The sequence below is a fragment of the Episyrphus balteatus genome, chromosome 1, assembly GCF_945859705.1.
Source record: "Episyrphus balteatus chromosome 1, idEpiBalt1.1, whole genome shotgun sequence".
NCBI lineage: Eukaryota > Metazoa > Arthropoda > Insecta > Diptera > Syrphidae > Episyrphus > Episyrphus balteatus.
The window spans coordinates 54,801,797-54,827,723 of record NC_079134.1 but is presented as its reverse complement, the minus strand read 5'-3'; the positions used below and the strand labels follow the sequence as shown (position 1 = coordinate 54,827,723).

Sequence of the window (25,927 nt, the reverse complement as noted above, 5' to 3'; positions counted from 1 at the left end):
TTTTGCCCATTTTGAGTTTTTTCAATTTAATTTTTACACCAAAAAATTTAAAATTGTTTTAAACCAACTTATTTCAGTTAATTAATAAGAAATACTTCATGCGTACACACATTAACTTCTTTTTCCAAAATACAATGTTTTTTATACTTTTTTTTTGCAAAAAAAATTTCACAAAATTTTAACGAGTGTACTTTTTGATGTGGATAGAGACAGTTTGACCTGTCAAATTTCAAATAATGGCTTGAAGTTCCTGAAATTTCGTATATGTTGGTTTTGCCAGATAAACTAAAGAATCGCGTTCATAAAACATTCTAATTATTTTCGATTCCACGATTTCTAGCAAGGGGGCCATTTTACCTTGGGGTGCCATTTTAGGCCACTTTCCCCTACTTGTCAACTCACTAACTCATGTATGAAACTTCCTAAAACTGAAAAAATGCAGAATTGGTTTTTGGAGAATGGTTAGGGGGCGGAGGGGGCGTGGCTATGAATTTTTTTTCAATCTACCATTAAAAGCTTAAAAGCTGTTTAAATATAAAATAAGAACCACCCGACCTTTTGTGCGATACAAATCCTTCATTTAATGGATAATTCAAAAAGTGTCGAAAACTATCAAAAATACTTTTTTACTATTTTAGCCCTTACTCGGTTATTTGATTCACAAAATCAAAATGGTTTGCATTTTATTTTAGGTAATTAAATTGTCTATAAGATTGATTATGAAGACTTTTTCGTAAAAGTCAATTGTTAAAGAGTTATAGCACTGTTAAGTGACAAAAAACTGAAAATATTGCAAAATCCAAAATTTTATATGTTTTTGGAAGCTTCATAACTTCCTTGGTTTTGGTTTTATAAAAATACTACCAACGTCATTTTCCTAGGAAATTATGTTTTCTACAAGTCTACCAACAACTTTTTTTTTCAATAAAATGCACCAGAAGAAAGTTATGGGCATAAAAGTGAAAAAAGTGCCAGATTTCTATGGTTTTTCGGCAATTCTGAAGGGGGCGTGGTTGTGGAAATTTGGTTTTTTTATCAACTTACCATACCCAACAACATATCAAAAATTTAGAACTACCGGACCTTTTGAATAAATACAATGAATTAATTTATAAATCAATTCATTGCATTTTATAATCCTACGGTTAATTTAACATTTGTTTTTATGAAAAGAGGTTAAATGGAAGAATTTGAAAAATTGCAACAGAGGTGTAAAATAACGGTCATGTGTTTCTGGAAAAAGCAGCCAAAAAACGAAGAAGTTGCTGAAGAAGTTCAATGACGACCAAAAGCATTACAACAACAGAATAACACACGTTTCTACGCATTTATAACCATTTTTTTATATTATCTCAAAAATATTGAAAAAATGAAAAAAATACTATATTTTAATTTTTTATTTTTATCTTTTACCAAAATGGTTTGATTTTAACAAATCTTGGTTAAAAATTACTTTATTATGTTTTATATCTATGTTTTTGAGCAAAAAGTTAATGTTAATTTTTGACGAATTTAATTTGAAAAAATTGCTTATTTTTCAATCCAAAAAGTTTTTGATTTTTGAAAAGCTTGGAATGCAGTTACTTAGATTAAAACCTTTTATTTAAGATTGTATGGAAAAACTATACTTTTGATTTAGAAAATATTGAGAAAAATTGAAAAAAAAAAACAAAAAAACGATTTTTAAGATCGATTTTTCCGTAAATGACAGTAATATTGGCGAGAAATAATTTTCCATAGAAACCAAATTATACTTTTGTAATGGCCTTTAACGTTCTTAATTTCAATCTAGCATTAGAATAGCTCTAACGTGCAAAGTTTTTGAGATATTGAATATTGAACGTTCAAAACACTATTTTTGTGATGTATTGGCATGGTAATATCTCAACGTGATGTGATAGAATTTTTCTGACTAAAGATTCGAGCTCAGCATACAAAAAATCATTAGAAAAATACCTATTCTTTGATTTCTATAAAAAAAAACTTTTTGACTAGTGAAATCGAACAAGGCATTCAGCCACCCCCTTTCCCCCAATTAGTTTGTGGGCAATTTATTTTTCCGCTTTCATACATCATTTATCCTTAATTTTCCAACCACCCATATGCTGCTATTATTTTTTTTTTTTTTTTTAATTATTGGCACTGATCTATTTGCAATTTTGATGAGCTAAATAATATAGAGATTGAAGCAAATTACAAAATGCACAATCAACACAAAAAGCCGGTATACTGTATTTACAAATTCTTCTCATTATTTATTAAATAAGTACATACATTTGTATGTATGTGTTACTGATATAATATTATAAACATAAAAAAAACATGAATGATTGTTTTTTTTTACAACCGAACGGGCGGCTTGCTTGGCGGTGGGCGCGGACTAAACGACTTTGCGGCCGGCTGGAAGTCGTAATTTTTGTCCAAAAAAAAATATAAAAATACGAAATTGTAGGTCTGAATGTGGTCTACAAATTTTATTTGAATAATTTTTTCGATATTCATCACCCAAAAATAGAGTATGTCAAAAAACAAATGGCATGACCTAAATTTTTGACTTTTTTAATTGATACCTCGAAAACGGTTCATGATACACAAAAAATGTGTATGCATGAATTGTAGAACTCGTTTAAAGCTACAAAAAAGCTCCTTGTAAAATTTTCGCATCTCGTCAGATAGCCGAGTTATTATCAAAAAACCAATTTTATCCTTTTTTTCAAAATGGCGGAAAAAGCTCATAGGAAATCTTGGTCGAAAACTTCAAGTTAAGCTTTTTTAAGCATCCTCATATCCAAAATTTAGCTTTCTCGGTCATTTTGCATTTCTAAGCCGTTTTTTCCGACATAATGACTGGCCTACTACCCAATTTTTAACTATTGTAGTAAAACCATATAACTGTTTATTCTACACAAAAAAAAAATCCTAACGATACCTCTGAAAGTTGTTATACATACACGAAACTTTTCTTAGAGATATAAGGTAGTATTAATTGACATAATATTTCATTTATTGTAAATGTATGCTATTGACGTTGAAAAAGGAACTAGGCCATGCTATAATAATTGCAAATTATAAAAATTAAATAATAATACTAGTTTTAGCTATTTATAGTATGGATACATTCCGCTAAGAATGTTTTAAGCTACATTTCTAAAATTGTCCAGGAAACAAAAAAAAAAAAACGTCTCATTTAGGGCCAATTTATTGATCTTCCATTAAATATTGAATTTTATCGCTTTAGTTAACGGCGTTGTTAAACTTATAACGCCATTAAGTAAACACAATTAAACATTTAGTTAAATCATTAGTTTTTAATGGAAACTTTAAATTTAAAACTCTGTTAAAAAATCCTAAGGATTTTTAATTTGTATGCAAAAATAAATATGTCAAAAACAACGATTTTGCCGAACTAAACTAAGGAGGAAGAATAAATTATACAAACTTAAAAACTGTGGTCCTTAAGGGACCACAGAAAAACATCTGGCGAGAGAAAAATGCCAGTGAACAAAAAACGGAAGCAATTCACCCTTATAACGTACATATTAGTATGTACATGTCGTTTTGACTAAAACAACACAAAAACTACTCGTTCTGAAAGCCAAAATAACCAATTACCAAACGGTCTTATGAAATTGATTGAACACATTTTCACCATCCCATTTTTCCATATTCATGCATGTTTTATTTATTTTTAATTGTCAATTGACACTGAAATTTTTTTTAATAAAATAATAAATGAAATGACATTTGACGCAAATGGAGAGGGAATAAATAAAAATCCTATTTTAAAACTCCATTTGCTCTAAAAATCCCTATTAAAAGATCGAACTTGGGGTTTTCACTAAAGGGTCTTTTCACTTTAATGCTCAATCAGTTAATGAAGTCAAACTTCAAAAAATTACTTAAAAGAGACTGAATAAATGAGTTTTGTTTTTAATTTTAAACTTCCCTGTTTTAATGACAAATTTAAATTTATTGTAGAATCAATAAATTGGGCCTTAATTATTCATTCATTTATTTTATTGGAAGGAACAGATTCTGAAAGGGATTTTCAGAATTCAGATTACAAAACTTGACAACATTGAAAAAATGCATTTTACCTTTATAAAAAGTTTTCGTCGCTTAGTACATTTTCGTCTCAGTGGTTTGGGCTGCAGCTCGAGTAAGATACACACACACAGAATTATGAAACCTGCTCTTTCACACATACAATGCCAATCACTAGGATCAGGCCAGATATTTTTCAATCGATTTTCGCTCTTTATACCTGTTGGAAATTTCTTACCCGTAAAAATTTACTACATGTGAGTAGGTAGATAGTCAAACAATTAAGGGGTTTATTAGAAAAGACCGTTGGAATGTCCCTACATCAATTAAATAGCTATCTACTTAAAAAGGGTGTGTGGATGAGGCATGAATAATCTTATAAATTATCAAAAAAATAAAAGAAATGCTTATCTACAGTTTTTGTTTTCGAACATGGCTATGGCAAAAGCTCTACGTCATCTGAGGAAATTCAGCATTTGTCAACCATGGAAGTGTGAAAGGGGGCATTGTCTTGTTGGAAAATCCAAGGCAAAGGTCCAAAAATGTTTTTCATTTTTGGAAATGACCGTTCCAACAAAAAAATTGAAGCTGTTTCCGTTCATTGTTGTAGAAAAAATTGCAACTCGATTTTGCCATAGACAGTGACATCTCCCCATACCCAAGACACCATAGGTTTGAGGATCAGCAAGATAGATGTTTACAACTGTCCGGAACCCATTTGTGATTAAAATTAATAAAAAAGCCTTATTTATGAAATCTTCCTAAATATTGCAACCACAATTTAAAAAAAATCACTGATGTGAATTCCTACAACGAAATATTCGCAATGGCCTCATCCAAGTGACGCACTTTTGTATACCCTTTTCAAGACGCGCTTTCATTGATGTAGCGAAATTCCAGCGGCCTTTTTATATTAACCCCTTAATTTTATAACTTTTTTTTAAGAAATTATGTACCTACTCACATGAAGTAAAATTTTCTAGGTTAAACCAATTCCAACATATAGGTAAATAGAGCGAAAATCGGTTGAAAAATATGATAACATTAGTTATCATGAATCTATGGTCCTACAAATATTTTAACAGGCTGTGCTTACGCTCTACTAGATTTTTAAATATGAGTAAAATTGCAGTTGCTTATATGTAGGTTACAGACAAAAACAATTACCTTTGGCGGGAGTACTTCTACTATTAAAACAGAGTTAATTGCAGCTATTCCAGTACTTCCAGCAAATATTATAAATGAAATTATAACGACCGGCAGCAAAGGAAATTTCGTCAGGTCAATCCAATTGGTCAAGTATGCATGAGTTCCTATTGCGCTCAAGCCTAAGGCCATACTTCCAGACGATAACATCATTAGAATCCTTCTACCAAACTTATCAACAAAATACGATGCAAAGTATGATCCTAATATCATAACAACGCCAATAACAATGGTACTTGTGTTAGGATCTATAGACGATTTAGTTTCCGCAAAAATTAATGTAGAATAGTTAGTAATGGAAAAGTAGCCACAAAAGACATTGATGAATATAATGGTTATTCCAGTAGCCATTGCCGTAATTGCTCTCTTGTTACCTGTAATTGTTTATATCGAATTTTACAAATATATTACAATATTTTTTTCTCGTTACCTTAATACTTACAAAAGTCGTTGAATGTAACCTTTTGTTGTTGGTTTGTCACCTCTATAGCCGTTTTTAGATCCATAAAATGTGTGTCAAATTTTGATTCATCATTTGTATTCTTCTTCTTGAAGTTTGTATAGTACTCTAAGGAGCGTTTCGCTTGGTCATAGTGTCCTTTCCGCAGTAAATGCTGCGGAGTTTCTGGGTAATAAATCATGAATAAAAGGCTAACCGCTGGTAGTACTATAACTACTGGAGGAACAATATAATATGGAACATGTGATCCAACTATATAGCCAACTAGAACGCCCACATTTGTTAAAAGAGGTATGAGAGATCCCAAAGTTCCACGAATTCTAGAAGTTGAATTAAAAATACCTAAATACTAAATTTAAGCTATAGAATTTAAGAATTCATTACTTACTTAGGGTCAGCTATTTCTGATATGAAAATCGGGAAAATGAGGAAAATGCCACCACCGGTTATGCCACCAACAAAGCGAGCTAGGTAAAGATGATAAGCATTTTTGGAAAAATATACAATGATCCAAAAGGCCTGCGGAAAATTTTATTGTTACTGGAATACCATAGATTGTCAAAATAGTAGGGTGTCCATGTCCACCTGTGACCTTTCTAAAAAGGAGAGCATTTTGCTCTCGAACAGTTAAAAAAAGAACTTCTAAGAACAAAAAAGAAAGCATTTGATTTTCAAAAAAAAAGCAAGCAAACAATTTTCTTTTTCGTATCAAAGAAATACAAATTGTTTTTTGTTTCCAATCAGGTAGGTATACCAATAAACAGGTAGGGGTTGTTGCAGGACCAAGCAGGACTTTCTTTTATAACGATAAAAAATAACTTTGCTAAAAAAACGCACCCGTCTACTCAGTTATCGTAAATGTTTTCAAGGCTGTTTACCATCGACATAGAAGTAAATTTAAACTGAATATTTTAAAATCTTGACTTCCTAGAGGCTGATTGATTCCAAAAAAGGTCGACCAGATATTTTGAGAACTATTACATGTAAAATACAATGGGGGTAAACTAAAACTACAACTACACAGACAAATTTGGCAGCATTGTATTTTGTATTTGATGCAATAGCAATAGGGTTAGGGTATAGCAAAGGTGTAAAAAAATTGTTGTCTGTATATTTGGTTGTTTTAGTGTAAGAAAATGTTACACTTTTGCATTTTTGCAACAATACAAGACCATTTGCATCGAATCGTGAATACCCCTCCCTAATCATAGAGCGTGGTGCAAAAGTAATGTCATAATGTGAATTGGATATTTCTTTGTTAGAAATGAAAATAGACAAGCTCTGTTTTCATTAAAAGTTTATTGAAAATGTAAAATTATTAATTATTGAAACCAAATATGAGAAAAATGAGTTTTTGTACACAAATGTATCTATCAAAGTACACGTTCAACTCTATCAAAAACAAATAGTTTAGTCCCCAATCAAACGACCAGCGCACACGTGAAACACTTAGGTCCATTTCACACCTCACACGTCGTCACACGTTTTGTTAAATATGAGTTTTCTTTTTATTTATGAAATAAATTATTATTTAACTTGAAACATGGTTTAATTTCATTTAAATCAAGTGAAAAAGTTGAACAGTGAAAGACGTCAGATTGCCTTTTTTTGCTAATTTTGAAATACCCCATTTCGCGCTTTGACGCCTCGGGGGTTAACCTGAAATCTTGGCAGCACTGTATATTGAATGTTCCGAAAACAGCAGACACAACAAAAATTTAGAGTTGTCATATTTTTCGCTTTCGTGATTTTCTTGTATTTTTCATGTATGTTTTACAAAGAGATACAAAAATGTATGCTAGCAAAACTATTTTAATACATTTTGTCCTTCCAAACGTGAGTTTTCACGTTTTTAAACAAATTCTAAACAATTTATGAAAAAATTAGTTTGGTAGCACAGATTTAAAACTGTTCAAAAAGTTAAGCCCTGAGAAATCTCCGGGCTAAACAACTAAGCCCAAGGGGCTAAGGTGTTGTTGTATTTAACATGTAAATTGCTTAGCCCATACTGCGTTTTTTTTTGTACAGTTAAGACCGGTTGTAATAAAAAACACACCTATTACAAAATAGAATTTTCAAATTTGGTCCTGGTCTCCTTATCTTATACGACGACAGCGCCCTTTTAACCCGACAGACGTTTAACCCCTTACCGCACAGTGGCTCATATATGAGCCAAACCATAAAAAGCCTTAATACTTTAAAGTTAAAAAAAAAATCTAGTTTTGTTAAAACTTTTCGAATTAAGTAATATAAGGCCTCTAAATAACATTATAAAACGCCATCTGTAATGATTTGGGCGAGCATAGTTATCCGGTAAAGTGGCCGAACTGGTGATAGGCAAGACGGAGCATATTTGAAAAATTGAAAATTGAATAAAAAATATAAAACAATGAGTAAGAACTTTTAAAAAAATATTCCAATAAAGGATATAATGTGATTATTATTGCTAATATATATTTTGTTACATTTATCAAGTTTTAGACATTTGAAAGTGGCATTAAGTGATTGGATCATATATGAGCCACCGTGCAGAAATGTTCCTCTCCTGTTGGTCCATATATGAGCCATCGTGCAACAAGGGAACAAATTAATTTTTTTTCTTATTATCTACACCCGATTTTTTCTACGTTTTCGTGCGGAATGTTATAAATTTAATTTAAAATAGATTAAAAGGCCTTTTAATCTATTTTATTGAGACACATACAGTTCCAGCGCGTAGTTTTTACGTATAATTAATTTAATTTACATTTGAGCAGAAACTCAATGTGCCAAATATGATCCAAACCGGAAAAACCAAAATTTTCCGACTTTTACTCAAAAAATTGAAAATTCCTGAAACACGTGTCTTTTTATTTAACAAAATCTACCATATATATTTTTTTTCACGAAAAAAAAAAAATCATGCGGTAAGGGATACAGAAACCAAAGTGGATATGAAATTGCATCCAATTCTTTGTTGAGCGAAATCAGTTCTTCTGCTGTACCTCAAGATTTATACGTAAAACATCTTCTTCAAGCACCCCTTACTCTTATTTCTGAGCAAGAACAAAAAATCAAGTAGCATCTTGGTCCTTGCATTACTATGGTTTCCATTTAATGAAAGCAAAACGTACTTCTTCTAAGGTCCGTCAAGCTGGGTACGCCACAACCGAAAATCCAAAATCTGAGTATGCAGGAATTTGTTGCTAATTTGTTGCTAATTTGTTACCCCAATCCCGAATTTGTTGCTCCTGCCCTTACCCCTTAAATCTGTGGCGTACCCAGCTTGACGTCAAGCTGGGTACGCCACAAATTAAAATTCAAAATTTCAAAAATGTAAGTATGCAGGAATTTGTTGCTAATTTGTTGCTAATTTGTTACCCTAATTTCGAATTTGTTGCTCCACGTTTTGCCCTTCAAATGCACATTAACAGATTATGCAAAAAAGCTAAATCGCCCAAAAATTATCGCACAGACAAAAAAGTGGTATCAATAGAAAGAGGTCCTTGAAACCTTTTCAAAAAGGTCCCTATCAAGTTTTTATTCCAATCCCTTCATGTCCAAAATGCCTTGTGGAGCTTGAATGCATTTGTGGAACATATGTGGATGAAACGAAAAAACGCAAAAACACGTAATACTCAAAATTTCAAAAAAATAAGTATGCAGTAATTTGTTGCTAATTTGTTGCTAATTTGTTGCTAATTTGTTACCCCAATCCCGAATTTGTTGCTCCCCCCCTTACCCCTTAAAACTGTGGCGTACCCAGCTTGACGTCAAGCTGGGTACGCCACAACGCAATTTTGAAAATCTAAGTATGCAGGAATTTGTTGCTAATTTGTTGCTAATTTGTTACCCCAATCTTGAATTTGTTGCTCCACGATTTGACCTTCAAATCGACTGCAACAGATGCAATTTTGTGGAGACTTTTTATCTATACGCTTTTTCAAAAAACTAAAAACGCCAAATTATAGACAGAATTTGTTGCTCTGCAAAAAGCTATTTTTAAATTTTCTATCACTACCCAATCCCATCTTACAGGAGAAAAACTAATTTTTCGATGACGTCATCCAACAACGCAAAAAATCGTAATACTCAAAATTTCAAAAAAATTAGTATGCAGTAATTTGTTGCTAGTTTGTTGCTAATTTGTTACCCCAATCCCGAATTTGTTGCTCCCCCCCTTACCCCTTAAAACTGTGGCGTACCCAGCTTGACGTCAAGCTGGGTACGCCACAACGCAATTTCGAAAATCTAAGTATGCAGGAATTTGTTGCTAATTTGTTACCCCAATCTTGAATTTGTTGCTCCACGATTTGACCTTCAAATCGACTGCAACAGATGCAATTTTGTGGAGACTTTTTATCTATACGCTTTTTCAAAAAACTAAAAATGCCAAATTATAGACAGAATTTGTTGCTCTGCAAAAAGTTATTTTTAAATTTTCTATCACCACCCAATCCCATCTTACAGGAGATAAACTAATTTTTCGATGACGTCATCCATCAAGCTGGGTACGATAAAACACAAATTTTAAAATCTAAGTACGCAGGAATCTTAAGCTATTTTGTTGCTAATTTGTTACCCTAATCTCGAATTTGTTGCTCCACGATTTGACCTTTAAATTGGCTGAAACAGATGCAAGATTTTGAAACTTTATGATACAAAGTTAACAATGCATAGATTTAATACTCTTTGCAGATTAATGCCCAAATCTTTAATTTGATGTAAAAACTACCTTAAAATACTGTTAAAAACTTCCAAAAACAGAACATAACGCACTTAAACCAACTAGCTGCAGGTAATTCAATGCTCTTTAAAGGCTACGTCATTTCCAATATTTGGATATACATACATACCTACCCTTACCCTTTCATATTTAAAAACCTTTAAAGGCTGGACCTACCTTCAACCTACTTCACTCCCTTCAATAAAACGCAAAGTAAAATTCAACACTCCAACTTGATTTTTATGGATGCTCCTCAATTCTTAGTTTAATAAGTGTTAGGTACTGCTACCCATTCAATTCCTATATTGCCAACAGCTTTTTTGTTCTATTTTTCCCAGAAGTTAGGTTCCTCAATTTCAAAAATAAATTGAATTTAACGTATTTTTGCATCTTCCTATTTTAAACATATTTACTATATATGTAACTTCTTCAATATCCTAGAAAAACCCTTAGACATCTTTTGAAAATACCCCCAATTTTTTTCCATCTTTAAATTTATCTCTATAGCCCTAGTTTTGGAGAGATGCATTTCATTTACTACCACACTAACGACCTAAGATCTCAACTCAATTTATGTACCTACTATTCATCCAATCAGATTATTGCGATTTGCGACTTATTTTTATATTATAAAAACAAACCAAATACCTACATAAAAATGCGTACCTACATTATACTAAATACAAAAAAATCACACATTGATTTTCTATTTTCATAGAAATAATCGAGTGTGTATGCGTTGACTCTAAATTTGACTCCGCCCCCAACGGTCTGCTTTGATGAAAATAATACATATACTATTACAATTAGTTAGTATCTATATCTACGCACTACGCCTTGAAATGTTTTTTCTTTAGTTAGTCGGCCTCAGACCTCTAGTAAGGTAAGTACCATGTACGTTCTTTAGAGGCAAAAATGTTATGAAATAGGAACCTACATTTATAATGTTATAAACACACATATGTAGGTAGGTAGTTTCGTAGGGTTTTCAGTTGAACTGAATTTAAAATTTTTAATTCTGGAAATATGTATGTGCAAGTTTTTTTTATGTTTTGGGTCTGCTATTGATGTGATGAACAACGCTGCATATTTTTAGGGAAAAACTTTAAATTCTAATAAACCGAAGACCCGCTTATTGTAGGTATTCTAAATAAAATTAAAACTCTTATGAAGGTTATAACGGTATTTAAGTGAAGGTTGAAACGTCTATTTTTTTAACTTAAAGTTTCTGCTTTATATTATGTAAAGAAGTGAAGAAATATTTTTGTTCATATGTTAAAATGTGCAGAAGCAATTATTATTGCTTTTTGTTTAAGATAGATAGATTTTTTCTGACTTCGGATTCGAGATCAGCACATAAAAAACCATTAAAAAAATATACTTTGATTTCTATAAAAAAATCTTTTTGACTGGCGAATCGAACGGGCAGAAATAATCGAATGCCTTGTTCGAGTTCACTAGTCAAACAGTTTTTTTTTTATAGAAATCAAAGTATATTTTTTTGATGTTTTTTGTGCGCTGAGCTCGAATCCAAAGTCAAAAAAAATCTATCCCTTCACATTTTTGACATATTACCATGCCAAAACATCAAAATACAATATCTCAAAAACTTTTCACGTACCTAAGAGCTATTCTAATGCTAGATTCAAATTAAGAAGGTTAAAGGCCATTAGAAAAGTATAATTTGGTTTCTATGGAAAATTATTTCTCGCCAATATTACTGTCATTTACGGAAAAATCAATCTTAAAAATCGTTTTTCTGTTTTTTTCAACTTCCTCAATATTTTCTAAAACAAAAGTGTAGTTTTTCTTAATCTTAAAAAATAGTTTTTAATCTAAATAATTGCATTCCAAGCTTTTCAAAAATGAAAATTTTTGTCGGTACCTTTTTTGATTGAAAAATAGGCTATTTTTTCAAAATAAATTCGTTAAAAATCCAAAAATTAACTTTTTGCTCAAAAAACATATTAAATAGATAGAAAACATAACAAACTAGTTTTGCTAAAATTCAATCATTTTTGTAAAAGATAAAAATAAAAAATCCTATTTTTGCATTTTTTCAATATTTATTTATATTACATATATTATATAAAAAAATGGCCTGAGTAAAAGTTGTAGATATCTATACTATCTACTTTTGACAGAAATCGTATAAGAAACCAAGATTTTTGACACCCACCTCACTTTTTCGCCCACCCACCCCCTTTCCCCCAATTTGTTTGTGGGCAATTTATTTTTCCCTTTTAATTTATCCGGAATTTTCCCACCACCCTCATGCTCAAAAGTAGACCTTTTTATCATAGCCGTAGCTATGATTTCGTTTCGGGGGGTGGGGGGGGGGGTTAGCTCAGACCAAACAAATTTTTTTTTTAGAAATCACAATACATTGTATCAACTATATGTAACTGCAGTCGATTCTAAATCCCGCTAAATCAAATAGTCATTTGAACTGTGTAGAAGCGAAAAATTTGCCAATATCCTTTTTAAGTATTTTTTAGGAGAGGAATTCGTAGTTAAAAGTTTAAAAAAGCCCTGCTTACGGTAAACGAATTTAAAAATGGCCGAATATTCAGCGGCATCTCTAGTTTTGTAGGTACAAAGAGTGATAAGTTGGTTGATATAAATTGCGAGCGTTACGAGCAAGGAAATTTTTTTTAAGAAATAAATTTTAACAATTCTAAGGCTTTATAAAAAAAATTATTTCGTACAATTTAATATATAAAACATTGAAAAATGGACTTTTTCTTGCACTGAAATTTTGTAGCAGAAACTTGACAGGTACATTCTATCTAATGAGTTCTAAATGAAATTAGCAATACTTAAAAATTAAAATTTTAAATAATCCAAGTTGTTTGATATGAGCTAATTACACTGGTCAACAAGGTTTACTTATTTTTTTTTTAAATTAAATTTGTAACAGTTTCTAAAAGAATTGTGTCAAAATTTGAAAGCGATTGGTACAGAACTATTCGATATTTGCTATTAAAAGCAAATAAATATGAGATGCCCCAAACACTTTGATTTCAAGTTATGATTTCTCGAGGAAGAAAATAGATATTTAAAAGATTTAAACGGATTTAGAGAGACAAAACTTAATTCTTTTAGAAACTATCACAAATTCAATTTAAAAAAAAAAATATAAGTAAACGCTAAAAAATAACCCTGAAAACTGGTAAAAAGCGGCATTTTCGATTTTCTAACGGGAACATCTCCAAAACGTGATGTGATAGAATTTTTCTGACTACGGATTCGAGCTCAGCCTATAGAGAAGTATACCCTGGTTTCTGTAACAAAAACCTTGTTGACCAGTGTAATTAGCTCATATCAAACAACTTGGATTATTTAAAATTTTAATTTTTAAGTATTGCTAATTTCATTTAGAACTCATTAGATAGAATGTACCTGTCAAGTTTCTGCTACAAAATTTCAGTGCAAGAAAAAGTCCATTTTTCAATGTTTTATATATTAAATTGTACGAAATAATTTTTTTTTATAAAGCCTTAGAATTGTTAAAATTTGTTTCTTAAAAAAAAATTTCCTTGCTCGTAACGCTCGCAATTTATATCAACCAACTTATCACTCTTTGTACCTACAAAACTAGAGATGCCGCTGAATATTCGGCCATTTTTAAATTCGTTTACCGTAAGCAGGGCTTTTTTAAACTTTTAACTACGAATTCCTCTCCTAAAAAATACTTAAAAAGGATATTGGCAAATTTTTCGCTTCTACACAGTTCAAATGACTATTTGATTTAGCGGGATTTAGAATCGACTGCAGTTACATATAGTTGATACAATGTATTGTGATTTCTAAAAAAAAAATTTGTTTGGTCTGAGCTAACCCCCCCCCCCCCCCCCCCCCCCGAAACGAAATCATAGCTACGGCTATGATAAAAAGGTCTACTTTTGAGCATGAGGGTGGTGGGAAAATTCCGGATAAATTAAAAGGGAAAAATAAATTGCCCACAAACAAATTGGGGGAAAGGGGGTGGGTGGGCGAAAAAGTGAGGTGGGTGTCAAAAATCTTGGTTTCTTATACGATTTCTGTCAAAAGTAGATAGTATAGATATCTACAACTTTTACTCAGGCCATTTTTTTATATAATATATGTAATATAAATAAATATTGAAAAAATGCAAAAATAGGATTTTTTATTTTTATCTTTTACAAAAATGATTGAATTTTAGCAAAACTAGTTTGTTATGTTTTCTATCTATTTAATATGTTTTTTGAGCAAAAAGTTAATTTTTGGATTTTTAACGAATTTATTTTGAAAAAATAGCCTATTTTTCAATCAAAAAAGGTACCGAAAAAAATTTTCATTTTTGAAAAGCTTGGAATGCAATTATTTAGATTAAAAACTATTTTTTAAGATTAAGAAAAACTACACTTTTGTTTTAGAAAATATTGAGGAAGTTGAAAAAAACAGAAAAACGATTTTTAAGATTGATTTTTCCGTAAATGACAGTAATATTGGCGAGAAATAATTTTCCATAGAAACCAAATTATACTTTTCTAATGGCCTTTAACCTTCTTAATTTGAATCTAGCATTAGAATAGCTTTTAGGTACGTGAAAAGTTTTTGAGATATTGTATTTTGATGTTTTGGCATGGTAATATGTCAAAAATGTGAAGGGATAGATTTTTTTTGACTTTGGATTCGAGCTCAGCGCACAAAAAACATTAAAAAAATATACTTTGATTTCTATAAAAAAAAAAACTGTTTGACTAGTGAACTCGAACAAGGCATTCGATTATTTCTGCCCGTTCGATTCGCCAGTCAAAAAGATTTTTTTATAGAAATCAAAGTATATTTTTTTAATGGTTTTTTATGTGCTGATCTCGAATCCGAAGTCAGAAAAAATCTATCTATCTTAAACAAAAAGCAATAATAATTGCTTCTGCACATTTTAACATATGAACAAAAATATTTCTTCACTTCTTTACATAATATAAAGCAAAAACTTTAAGTTAAAAAAACAGACGTTTCAACCTTCACTTAAATGCCGTTATAACCTTCATAAGAGTTTTAATTTTATTTAGAATACCTACAATAAGCGGGTCTTCGGTTTATTAGAATTTAAAGTTTTTCCCTAAAAATATGCAGCGTTGTTCATCACATCAATAGCAGACCCAAAACATAAAAAAAACTTGCACATACATATTTCCAGAATTAAAAATTTTAAATTCAGTTCAACTGAAAACCCTACGAAACTACCTACCTACATATGTGTGTTTATAACATTATAAATGTAGGTTCCTATTTCATAACATTTTTGCCTCTAAAGAACGTACATGGTACTTACCTTACTAGAGGTCTGAGGCCGACTAACTAAAGAAAAAACATTTCAAGGCGTAGTGCGTAGATATAGATACTAACTAATTGTAATAGTATATGTATTATTTTCATCAAAGCAGACCGTTGGGGGCGGAGTCAAATTTAGAGTCAACGCATACACACTCGATTATTTCTATGAAAATAGAAAATCAATGTGTGATTTTTTTGTATTTAGTATAATGTAGGTACGCATTTTTATGTAGGTATTTGGTTTGTTTTTATAATATAAAAATAAGTCGCAAATCGCAATAATCTGATTGGATGTGGAGTAGGTACATAAATTGAGTTGAGATCTTAGGTCGTTAGTGTGGTAGTAAATGAAATGCATCTCTCCAAAACTAGGGCTATAGAGATAAATTTAAAGATGGAAAAAAATTGGGGGTATTTTCAAAAGATGTCTAAGGGTTTTTCTAGGATATTGAAGAAGTTACATATATAGTAAATATGTTTAAAATAGGAAGATGCAAAAATACGTTAAATTCAATTTATTTTTGAAATTGAGGAACCTAACTTCTGGGAAAAATAGAACAAAAAAGCTGTTGGCAATATAGGAATTGAATGGGTAGCAGTACCTAACACTTATTAAACTAAGAATTGAGGAGCATCCATAAAAATCAAGTTGGAGTGTTGAATTTTACTTTGCGTTTTATTGAAGGGAGTGAAGTAGGTTGAAGGTAGGTCCAGCCTTTAAAGGTTTTTAAATATGAAAGGGTAAGGGTAGGTATGTATGTATATCCAAATATTGGAAATGACGTAGCCTTTAAAGAGCATTGAATTACCTGCAGCTAGTTGGTTTAAGTGCGTTATGTTCTGTTTTTGGAAGTTTTTAACAGTATTTTAAGGTAGTTTTTACATCAAATTAAAGATTTGAGCATTAATCTGCAAAGAGTATTAAATCTATGCATTGTTAACTTTGTATCATAAAGTTTCAAAATCTTGCATCTGTTTCAGCCAATTTAAAGGTCAAATCGTGGAGCAACAAATTCGAGATTAGGGTAACAAATTAGCAACAAAATAGCTTAAGATTCCTGCGTACTTAGATTTTAAAATTTGTGTTTTATCGTACCCAGCTTGATGGATGACGTCATCGAAAAATTAGTTTATCTCCTGTAAGATGGGATTGGGTGGTGATAGAAAATTTAAAAATAACTTTTTGCAGAGCAACAAATTCTGTCTATAATTTGGCATTTTTAGTTTTTTGAAAAAGCGTATAGATAAAAAGTCTCCACAAAATTGCATCTGTTGCAGTCGATTTGAAGGTCAAATCGTGGAGCAACAAATTCAAGATTGGGGTAACAAATTAGCAACAAATTAGCAACAAATTCCTGCATACTTAGATTTTCAAAATTGCGTTGTGGCGTACCCAGCTTGACGTCAAGCTGGGTACGCCACAGTTTTAAGGGGTAAGGGGGGGAGCAACAAATTCGGGATTGGGGTAACAAATTAGCAACAAATTACTGCATACTTATTTTTTTGAAATTTTGAGTATTACGATTTTTTGCGTTGTTGGATGACGTCATCGAAAAATTAGTTTTTCTCCTGTAAGATGGGATTGGGTAGTGATAGAAAATTTAAAAATAGCTTTTTGCAGAGCAACAAATTCTGTCTATAATTTGGCGTTTTTAGTTTTTTGAAAAAGCGTATAGATAAAAAGTCTCCACAAAATTGCATCTGTTGCAGTCGATTTGAAGGTCAAATCGTGGAGCAACAAATTCAAGATTGGGGTAACAAATTAGCAACAAATTAGCAACAAATTCCTGCATACTTAGATTTTCAAAATTGCGTTGTGGCGTACCCAGCTTGACGTCAAGCTGGGTACGCCACAGATTTAAGGGGTAAGGGCAGGAGCAACAAATTCGGGATTGGGGTAACAAATTAGCAACAAATTAGCAACAAATTCCTGCATACTCAGATTTTGGATTTTCGGTTGTGGCGTACCCAGCTTGACGGACCTCTTCTTCTAGACTTTTGTCAGGAACCAGAAAGCTCGACAAGTATATGAACGACATTAAGAATTTTTATGGAAAAAAAATATGTACATATCTGTTATTTTTAGGTTGTATTTTTTTTATTATGTAGAATGCGTTAATTTAACATAAATTTGGATATAGTTTTTGCAAACTAATTTTGTTTTTTAATTCTTACAAAACCGGAGTGATCAAAATAAATTGAACGAAAATGAACTAGTTCATTAGTGTGATTTGAACTAAAGTGATCGATCACTCAAATGAACTAAAGTGCCCAACTCTACTTTTGAGGTATGTTATAGAATGCCAAAACGAAGGTATTGAGCAAAAAAAATTCTTTTAGCATTCATTCCGAGGTTAAACCCTTATTTGACTGGATTACTTGTAATATTTCAAATGAAGTAAGAATTGTGTTTGGTTTTTGGTGTTTTGTGAATATGTGTATATTTTGCAATATGGCGCAGATGTTGCATCCCGAGGTTAAACCCTTATTTGACTGGATTACTTGTAAAATTTCAAATGAAGTAAGAATTGTGTTTGGTTTTTGGTGTTTTGTGAATATGTGTATATTTTGCAATATGGCGCAGATGTAGGGATGCAACATAGTTAAAAAAAACATCGATGTTTGAATACATCGATGTTTTATTTACAACATCGATGTTAAAAAAACATCGGTTCTATCTTCGATACATCGATGTTTTCCCAATGTATTTTTGTTGGACATAAATACTTTCTACTGTATCTAAAGAACAAAATATTTATGTCTTATCTGTTTAAAACCCAAAAACCTAAGTTGAATTCAATTTTTAGGTACCACAAAACAGACAAATTTATCAACAAAATGAAACATATTTTCTTAATACGATCTTCGTTTTTATTTATATATAAATACCATCAATTCTAATCAAATGGAATCAATTTTTTTAACGTTCAGAGCTCTGAACGGAACTCACAAGCATGTCAATAATGGTCGCCATAGGCGTTCACACCATTTGGCCAAGCGGGGCGGTGCCCCGGGGCCCCAACTGACGCTAGGGCCCTGACTGGAGACAATGCAGAGAAGGAAACTGTTATTATAAATAAAGTAGAAAAAATATTACCTCAGGGACCTCAAAAAATGCTACTAAAATAATCTAAGCGACCAACAAATAATACTTCTGGGACCCCCAAAAAAAGAGAAAGGCGTATACATATACATATCCTTTTAAAAAAAATGTCTATATCGAAATGGCCCCTTAAAATTAATATTGTCCCGGAGCCCCGGCAACTCAACGTACGCCTTTGATGGTCGCGTTCTGATTTCTGAACACAGAGAAACAGTCTTTTGAATGAAAACATTAAAAAAAACTTTGAATCTTTGAACACTAGACAAAAAAGATTGAGTTTGAGAGTTCAAGTTCTGTTATTATGCAAAAAAAGAAAAACGAGTACCAAAATGAACGATGTCGATGTTTTGCAGATTTAGCGTCGATGTATCGGCTTAAGAAACATCGATTTTTTGAAAACATTGATGTATCGTTTGCATCCCTACGCAGATGCAATAAGGGCATTATGGCGCGACATTATACTCGACTGCGCCATAATGCTCTTATGAAGTTTCTAATTTCAAAAATAACTTACATAATGTCTGCTTTTTTTTAAATTTCAAAATAACTTCGTTAATTTTATGATACTTATTTATAATTTTATTTCAGAAATGCCGAATATAAGTAAAAAAAAGTAAAGGGCTCCGATGTGAATGGGGTTCGCCATATAGCCCGTACATAGGGCAATATGGTTTTTTTTTTGACTATTTTTAATTTAATTTATTTTTTGTTAAAAAGCTTGAATTTTTATTCTTATATAATTTATTTATGATAAGTTTTTATTAAATTTAATAAAAAACAATGATTGAAGTAAAAATTGTTGTCCGTAAAGTTATTTGAGTTTGTGCTTAGGTATGCCATAATGCCCTAATTTACCTATGTGACAATAATTCACTAAGTCTAGTTAGTTAACCTGACCCAGTTTTCCAATGCTTTTTTTTTTAACAAAGAGAAACTCTGCTATATCAATTGAATAGTTGTTTATGAAGCAATATTATGTACATTTATTATGAATGTAACACTATTAATAAGATACAATAGTCCTGTTCTATTGGAAGTCGTAGTTCACTCATGAGTAGAAATCTTCTACAACAACTACAAATTCCTATCTCCTAGAGCAGAAGTTTTTGTGTTGATTGTAGTACTAGATCTCCTATTCATCTCATGAGTAAACTACCACCTCCAATGGAACGGGGCTAATGAAGGTTCATTGTGATTAAAAATACCGTTAGCACTCTCCTTACAATTTCAACTACAGTAAATAAACATGCGCAACTTACTATGTGTGGCAGCGGAAGAATATACAGGCATATTTTTCGTCCAGCTCGATCAATTAGATATCCAAAGAAAACAGTGCCAATAAGTCCACCGGCATTCGAAAGAGAACCAATCCACGAAGTATCTTCAATGGAAATTTTAAATGTCAAAGGAGAATCATTTGACTGCAATATGTAAAGCAGCGGTGTTATCCATCCCAAAGAAATCCCATAGCTAAATACTACCATAAGCGCTGCGTTAATTGTTAAAGAAAATTAGTTTTTTTTTGGTTGATTTTACTTTAAAAAAAGATATGTAGGTACCCGTTAGAGTGGCCGATAGTTGTCGGTGAAACTCTTTAGAGAGCACAGAGTTCTTAAAACTGAAACAAATCATGGTGTTGTATCCGTAATCCACAAACACTCAGTTCTGACTACTAACGCATGAGAAGTCTAATTTGAAAACAACTAATTAACAGATGAACTGTCTTCACTACAGAAGACGACTGAACAAACACTTGATTATAAAAGTACTACATAGCTACTAAAAATGTCACTCATTTTTGTAGATTTTTAGATCTTAGAATTTTTCAGCTTTTATCTCAAATTTAGCTTCCAGATGATATTAGAATTCAATTAATGAAATATTTTTAGTCCAAATATGGAAAGAGCAGTAGGCAATTATTGTGTTTCACCTTTATTTGTTCTTATATTTTCAGTAATGAAGGGAAAATTTGGGGGGTACGGTATATCCTATGTAACATAAGTTGTTAAAATTAAAAAAACCATTCAGATTCCTTTATGTGAACTATATAGTTTAATGTTTATCTAGTGACTAATGTTGTCACTATATTTTTGATAGTTCCATTAGATATAGCAACACTGTTTGTTTGATAGGTTATTTAGTATTTGATCAAAGATACCTTAACGCTTTTCTGTAGGCGTACAAAAAATATTAACAAGGGAGCTGATTGAAGATCTTATACCAAACGTTGTAATGCAGAAAGAAAGATCATTGTTTTCTCTTATTAAAACGTCACGTAATCATTAGAAAGGACTTTAACTATTTCGGGGGCAGTGGTATGAAAATCGTACCACCTTTCTAGCATTTTTTCAAGCTTTAATGTGTAATGGTATTAAATTAATACCACATTTCTATGTAATTTTTTTTTTTCTTAAAGACATTGTTTATTATTAAGATACAAAAATCTAATAATCTATTGCAAAGTTATATTTAGATCGTGTTGTTATTTTAATCGTGGTAAAAACTCATAGACGCTTGAATTATTCAAAATTTGAGTAAAATATACATTAGGTGTGTTTTTTATTACAACCGATCTTAACTGGACAAAAAAAACGCAGTCGGGGCTAAGCATTTTAAATGTTAAATGCAACAACACTTTAGCCCCCTGGGCTTAGTTGTTTAGCCCGGAGATTTCTCTGGACTTAACTTTTTGAACAGTTTTAAATCGGTGCTACCAAACTAACTTTTTCATAAATTGTTTAGAATTTACTGACAAACGTGAAAACTGACGTTTGGAATGATAAAATGTTCAATTTTTTAATTCAATTTTGTTTTATTGAACATACTATATACAATTGACTTAAGCTTAACTCATTTCTAATAAGATACATTGATTGATATAAAATTTGTTGGCACATATGGGGCCTAACCTTATACAATGGATAAAAGATAAAATATATATAAATATAGTACATGAATAGGCTTAATTTTACAAGTCTGCTGACTAGGTTATCCTCGGGGTGTTCCGTGCCGGTTGTCCAGTTGTGGTATTGATTATGGTGGGTTGGGTGGTATGGCATTTAGCAGCGGTAGTAGGCCGATTGCGTATCGGCGTAAAAGTAAACTACTTCCTCGTTGTCGGTTGGGATTATGTGCTCATCCAGAATATCCAAAGCACTAAGGTATCTGGGTTCGGGATGTCGTTGTTGGGTTCTCATGCTTCTCATCAGCTGATTGGGGTGGTTGGCGATGCTTCCGACAAGTTTCTTTGCAGATTGCAGCAGATACTTTTCCAACGTCATGATGTTTGCTTCCTCGTAAAGTCGCTCGTTGCTGTAGTATTTTTGTCGCTGTCGATCGAAGTAAAGTCCGGTGCAGATCCTCAGGATTTTCCTCTCAAAAATTTGAAGTTCCTTCATGGCTGTCTTGGAAATGGTATACCATACCGGAAAGCTATAGGCGATGACAGGTCGTAGAAGCTGCTTGTAGATCAGGAGTTTCGTTGGTTGGCTTAATCCGTTTCTTCTCTTCATCAGGGGGTGAAGGCGATGGAAGGCGTAGTTGGCTTTTTTGGAATGATAAAATGTATTAAACTATTTTTGCTAGCATACATTCTTGTATGGCTTTGTAAAAGATACACGAAAAATACAAGAAAAAGGTGAAAACGCAAAATATGAAAACTCTTAATTTGTGTTGTGTCTGCTATTTTCGGAACATTCAATATACAGTGCTGCCAAAATTTCAGTTAAGACCGGTTCTACTAGTTAACAAAAAAAGAGCGAAAAGTAAACTAAATAATTTGATTTCATTTATTAAATAATATGCCTTTAGTTCCTTTTGAATTCTTTCTATCATTAATATTCCTAAAATGTCGTGATAGAGAGTTCCAAAGCCGAACGCCGTAAACGAAGAACTGAAAGAATTGGTTTCAACTTCCATAGAAATATGGTATTAATTTAATATCATTGTCCATTAAAGCTTGAAAAAAATGAAATCGGTGGTATAATTTTCGTACCACTGCCCAGGAAAAAGTTGCGGATTATCACTAAAAAAACAAAAATAATCTAAGTTTTTTTAAATTATTTCTTGGTGATAAATAACAACCTTTGAAATATTAGTATTAAAATAGTTATAAGGCCGAAAGGCATTAGAATTAAGAAAAATGAAGTATAACTTAAAGTGCCCGTATATTAGAGTGGAGCGGTTTTGGACTTTTCTTTCAGATCACTGCGTGCAACTCATGGTTTATGCCTTGTGCTCTTCTGAACATATTCTTATACTTTTTTTTTCGACAATGGAAAAATAAAAATCGGGAAGCCTCTGAAGATTGCTCGTATTTCACGAAAATCGATATTTTATGAGGCGTTAGAACTTAATCTTTTTCATTTCACTACCAACTGCTCCTAACTTATGCTGAGTGGTCTCTAGAACCAGATCTGATCCCCTATTTTGAGTCGTTAATGGAAAAAACGAAATCGGGAAGGCTCCGAAAATACACATTTTCGCAAAAATTCAGATTTTTTAAATTGTATAAAATCCCACCCAGAACAAAGTTCTTTTACAACTTGTTTGTATTTGCTATATTTGTTAGAACCTATTTAAACCTTACAAGCTATGGAGCACTCATACTGAGAACTTTTCTGTAATAATGACGTCGTTTATGGGGGATTTAAGAAAATGCTACTTTGACATCCCCTGACCCATTTCAATAGAATTTTAAATTCTAATACTACCCATACTAAATTCTTGCCCATGCTAAATTTTTATTTCGAAGTCAAAATGGCGTAATAATTATACCGGTTAACGATTTGTTTTTATGAATTTAACAATATCAAGCCTTAGATATTTGACATTTAGGTTTTTCCATAATTCTTGCCCATTGTACATTTTTATTTCGCAGTCAAAATGGCGTAATAAATATACCGTTAAACGATTTATTTTAAAAACATAAGTTTGTGGAAATCAAAAGGTTGTACGGTATTTAAGAAAACCGGCTGCAGGTAAAGTTAAAAAAAAATTTAGCATGGGCAAGAATTATGGAAAAACCTAAATGTCAAATATCTAAGGCTTGAAAGAAGATATTGACATAAACTAAATGCAGTTGCAAAGGTTAGTGTTTTATATAAAAATTAAATTATTAATTAGAACCCTAACACCTCATAAAATATTGATTTTCGTGAAAAACGAGCAATCTTCAGAGGCTTCCCGATTTTTATTTTTCCAATGTCGAATAAAAAAAACCTCGAATTATTTTTTTGACACGAAACCAATACTTGCCCTATAGAGCAAGTAAAAAGTATCAGAATATGTTCAGAAGACCACAACGCATAAACCATGAGTTGCACGCAGTGATCTGAAATAAAAGTCCAAAAACGCTCCACTCTTGGGCAGTAAGTTATTGATAAGAAGGCTAGCTTTTATGAATTTTTGTCCAGCTTTAAGATAGTTATAAGTTGATGAATAATAAAAATGAATTTAAAATTGAAAAAAAAAAATATAGAAAAAATGTCGCTTAAAACATTCGGTATCGATATACATATTAGGCTTGTCTTGGTTCAAATTGTGATCATTTCGATTTGTTTTATTCAAAAAAATTTCGGGGAAAGGGGGTTTACATACCATAACCCCGCCGCTCAGTGGTGCCTTTGGTGCTTTTTGGCGTCAAAATTCATTTGCACGGCCATTTGTCGACGAAAAGTCATGAAATTTAGTACACTGAAGGATATATGTACAGTAGCGAGCAAAAAAAATGCAAACAATAAAAACATTTGCATTTTTTTGCTCGTCTAAAATCGCATGTTTAGGTAAACTTTTGACCAAATAATGTTTTTGGAGTAAAATATTCCACAAATTGAATCTGTTTGATGAAAATAAAACAGTTTCAATATGCCAAATTTGGTAACTTAGTTCGTGTTCACAACTCTTTAAACTTTTTTCGTTTGCATTTTGTTTTGCTCGCTACTGTATGGAGAATACGAAAAAGCTGCAAGCTTTAAATAATATTAGAAAACATGATATATTGAAAAATTTCAATTCTAACAGATTTTAATATTTTAAATTCAAATCTCAAGTCATGAATTCAGTTATAGTCTAAGAGCCGGCAGCATATTTTGGCAGTTTTGATATAACCGAAATTCGAGTGTGCACATATCTAGATATGCAGTGATCTTTTTCAGCTTTCCCTTGCCAGACGCATCCAAAGTGCAGCAAAAAATCAATTTTTGGCGTTTTGGTATAACCGAATAAATGATACACCAAAAAATCATAAAAAATCCCCTGATTTCGAATCTGTGGGTACCGCAAGTTTCTTTTTCAGCTTTCCCCCCGCCAGACCGCTTTAAAGCATTTTTAAGTGCATTTTTCTAATAAAAAACCTTATTACTTATTTTCTGTTAGGTATTACTGTATGATGGTAACAAATTAATATTCTATGTCTATTCCAGTACTAGAAAATATAATTTTTAGCCAGCTATTTTTCGGCCTTCCCTCTGCCAGACGCATCCAAAATGCAGTCAAAAATCAACTTTTGGCGTTTTTGGATACACGAAAAAATCATAAAAAAATCCCCTGATTTCAAAAATGTGGGTACCAGAAGTTTTGTTTCAGCTTTCGGCCCGCCAGACCGCTTTGAAGCATTTTGAAATGCATTTTTCTAATAAGAAACCTAATAGCTTTTTTTCTGTTGGGTATAACCGTATAATGCTAACAAATTAAAATTCTATGTCTATTCCTGGTTTAGAAAATATAAGTTTCCCAAACAGGTTTTTCCATAGAAAAAACACCTAGTTTCTGTTTTTTTCTTATAAAATTGAAATAATATTTTTTGTTTAGAGTAACCATATGATGGCCAGATATTAACTTTCTCTGCCTTTTCCTGATTTAGAAAATGTAAGTTTAAGCCAGTTTTGTTTCAGCCTACCCTCTGCCAGACGCCCTAAAAGGTATCTCAATAGTACGGGAAAGTTAGATTTTGCTTTATGGGGCATGGAGGTCTGGGAAAAAATCCGAAATGCATTTTGTCTTCAGGGATTAAAAGAGCATAAACCCAGGGATCGAAAGAGTCTAAAACCACATTTTGTACAACCGCACCAAGAATCATTTTGTTTGTCCCTATACAAAAAAT

General features: G+C 31.8%; 1 protein-coding gene across 1 annotated transcript in view; it reads right to left on the bottom strand.

Moving 5' to 3' along the window:
- LOC129920959 (facilitated trehalose transporter Tret1-like) overlaps window positions 1-20,580 on the bottom strand; it is a 30,722-nt gene extending 10,142 nt beyond the window's left edge. The window contains exons 1-5 of the mRNA XM_056002538.1: window positions 20,385-20,580; window positions 20,085-20,314; window positions 6,099-6,229; window positions 5,693-6,030; window positions 5,212-5,624 (exon numbers count right to left, since the gene is read on the bottom strand). Of these exons, the coding sequence (XP_055858513.1) occupies window positions 5,212-5,624; window positions 5,693-6,030; window positions 6,099-6,229; window positions 20,085-20,314; window positions 20,385-20,457 (1,185 nt within the window). The 5' untranslated portion in view covers window positions 20,458-20,580. The remainder of the gene's footprint in view (window positions 1-5,211; window positions 5,625-5,692; window positions 6,031-6,098; window positions 6,230-20,084; window positions 20,315-20,384) is intronic.
- Window positions 20,581-25,927: the final 5,347 nt, after the last annotated feature.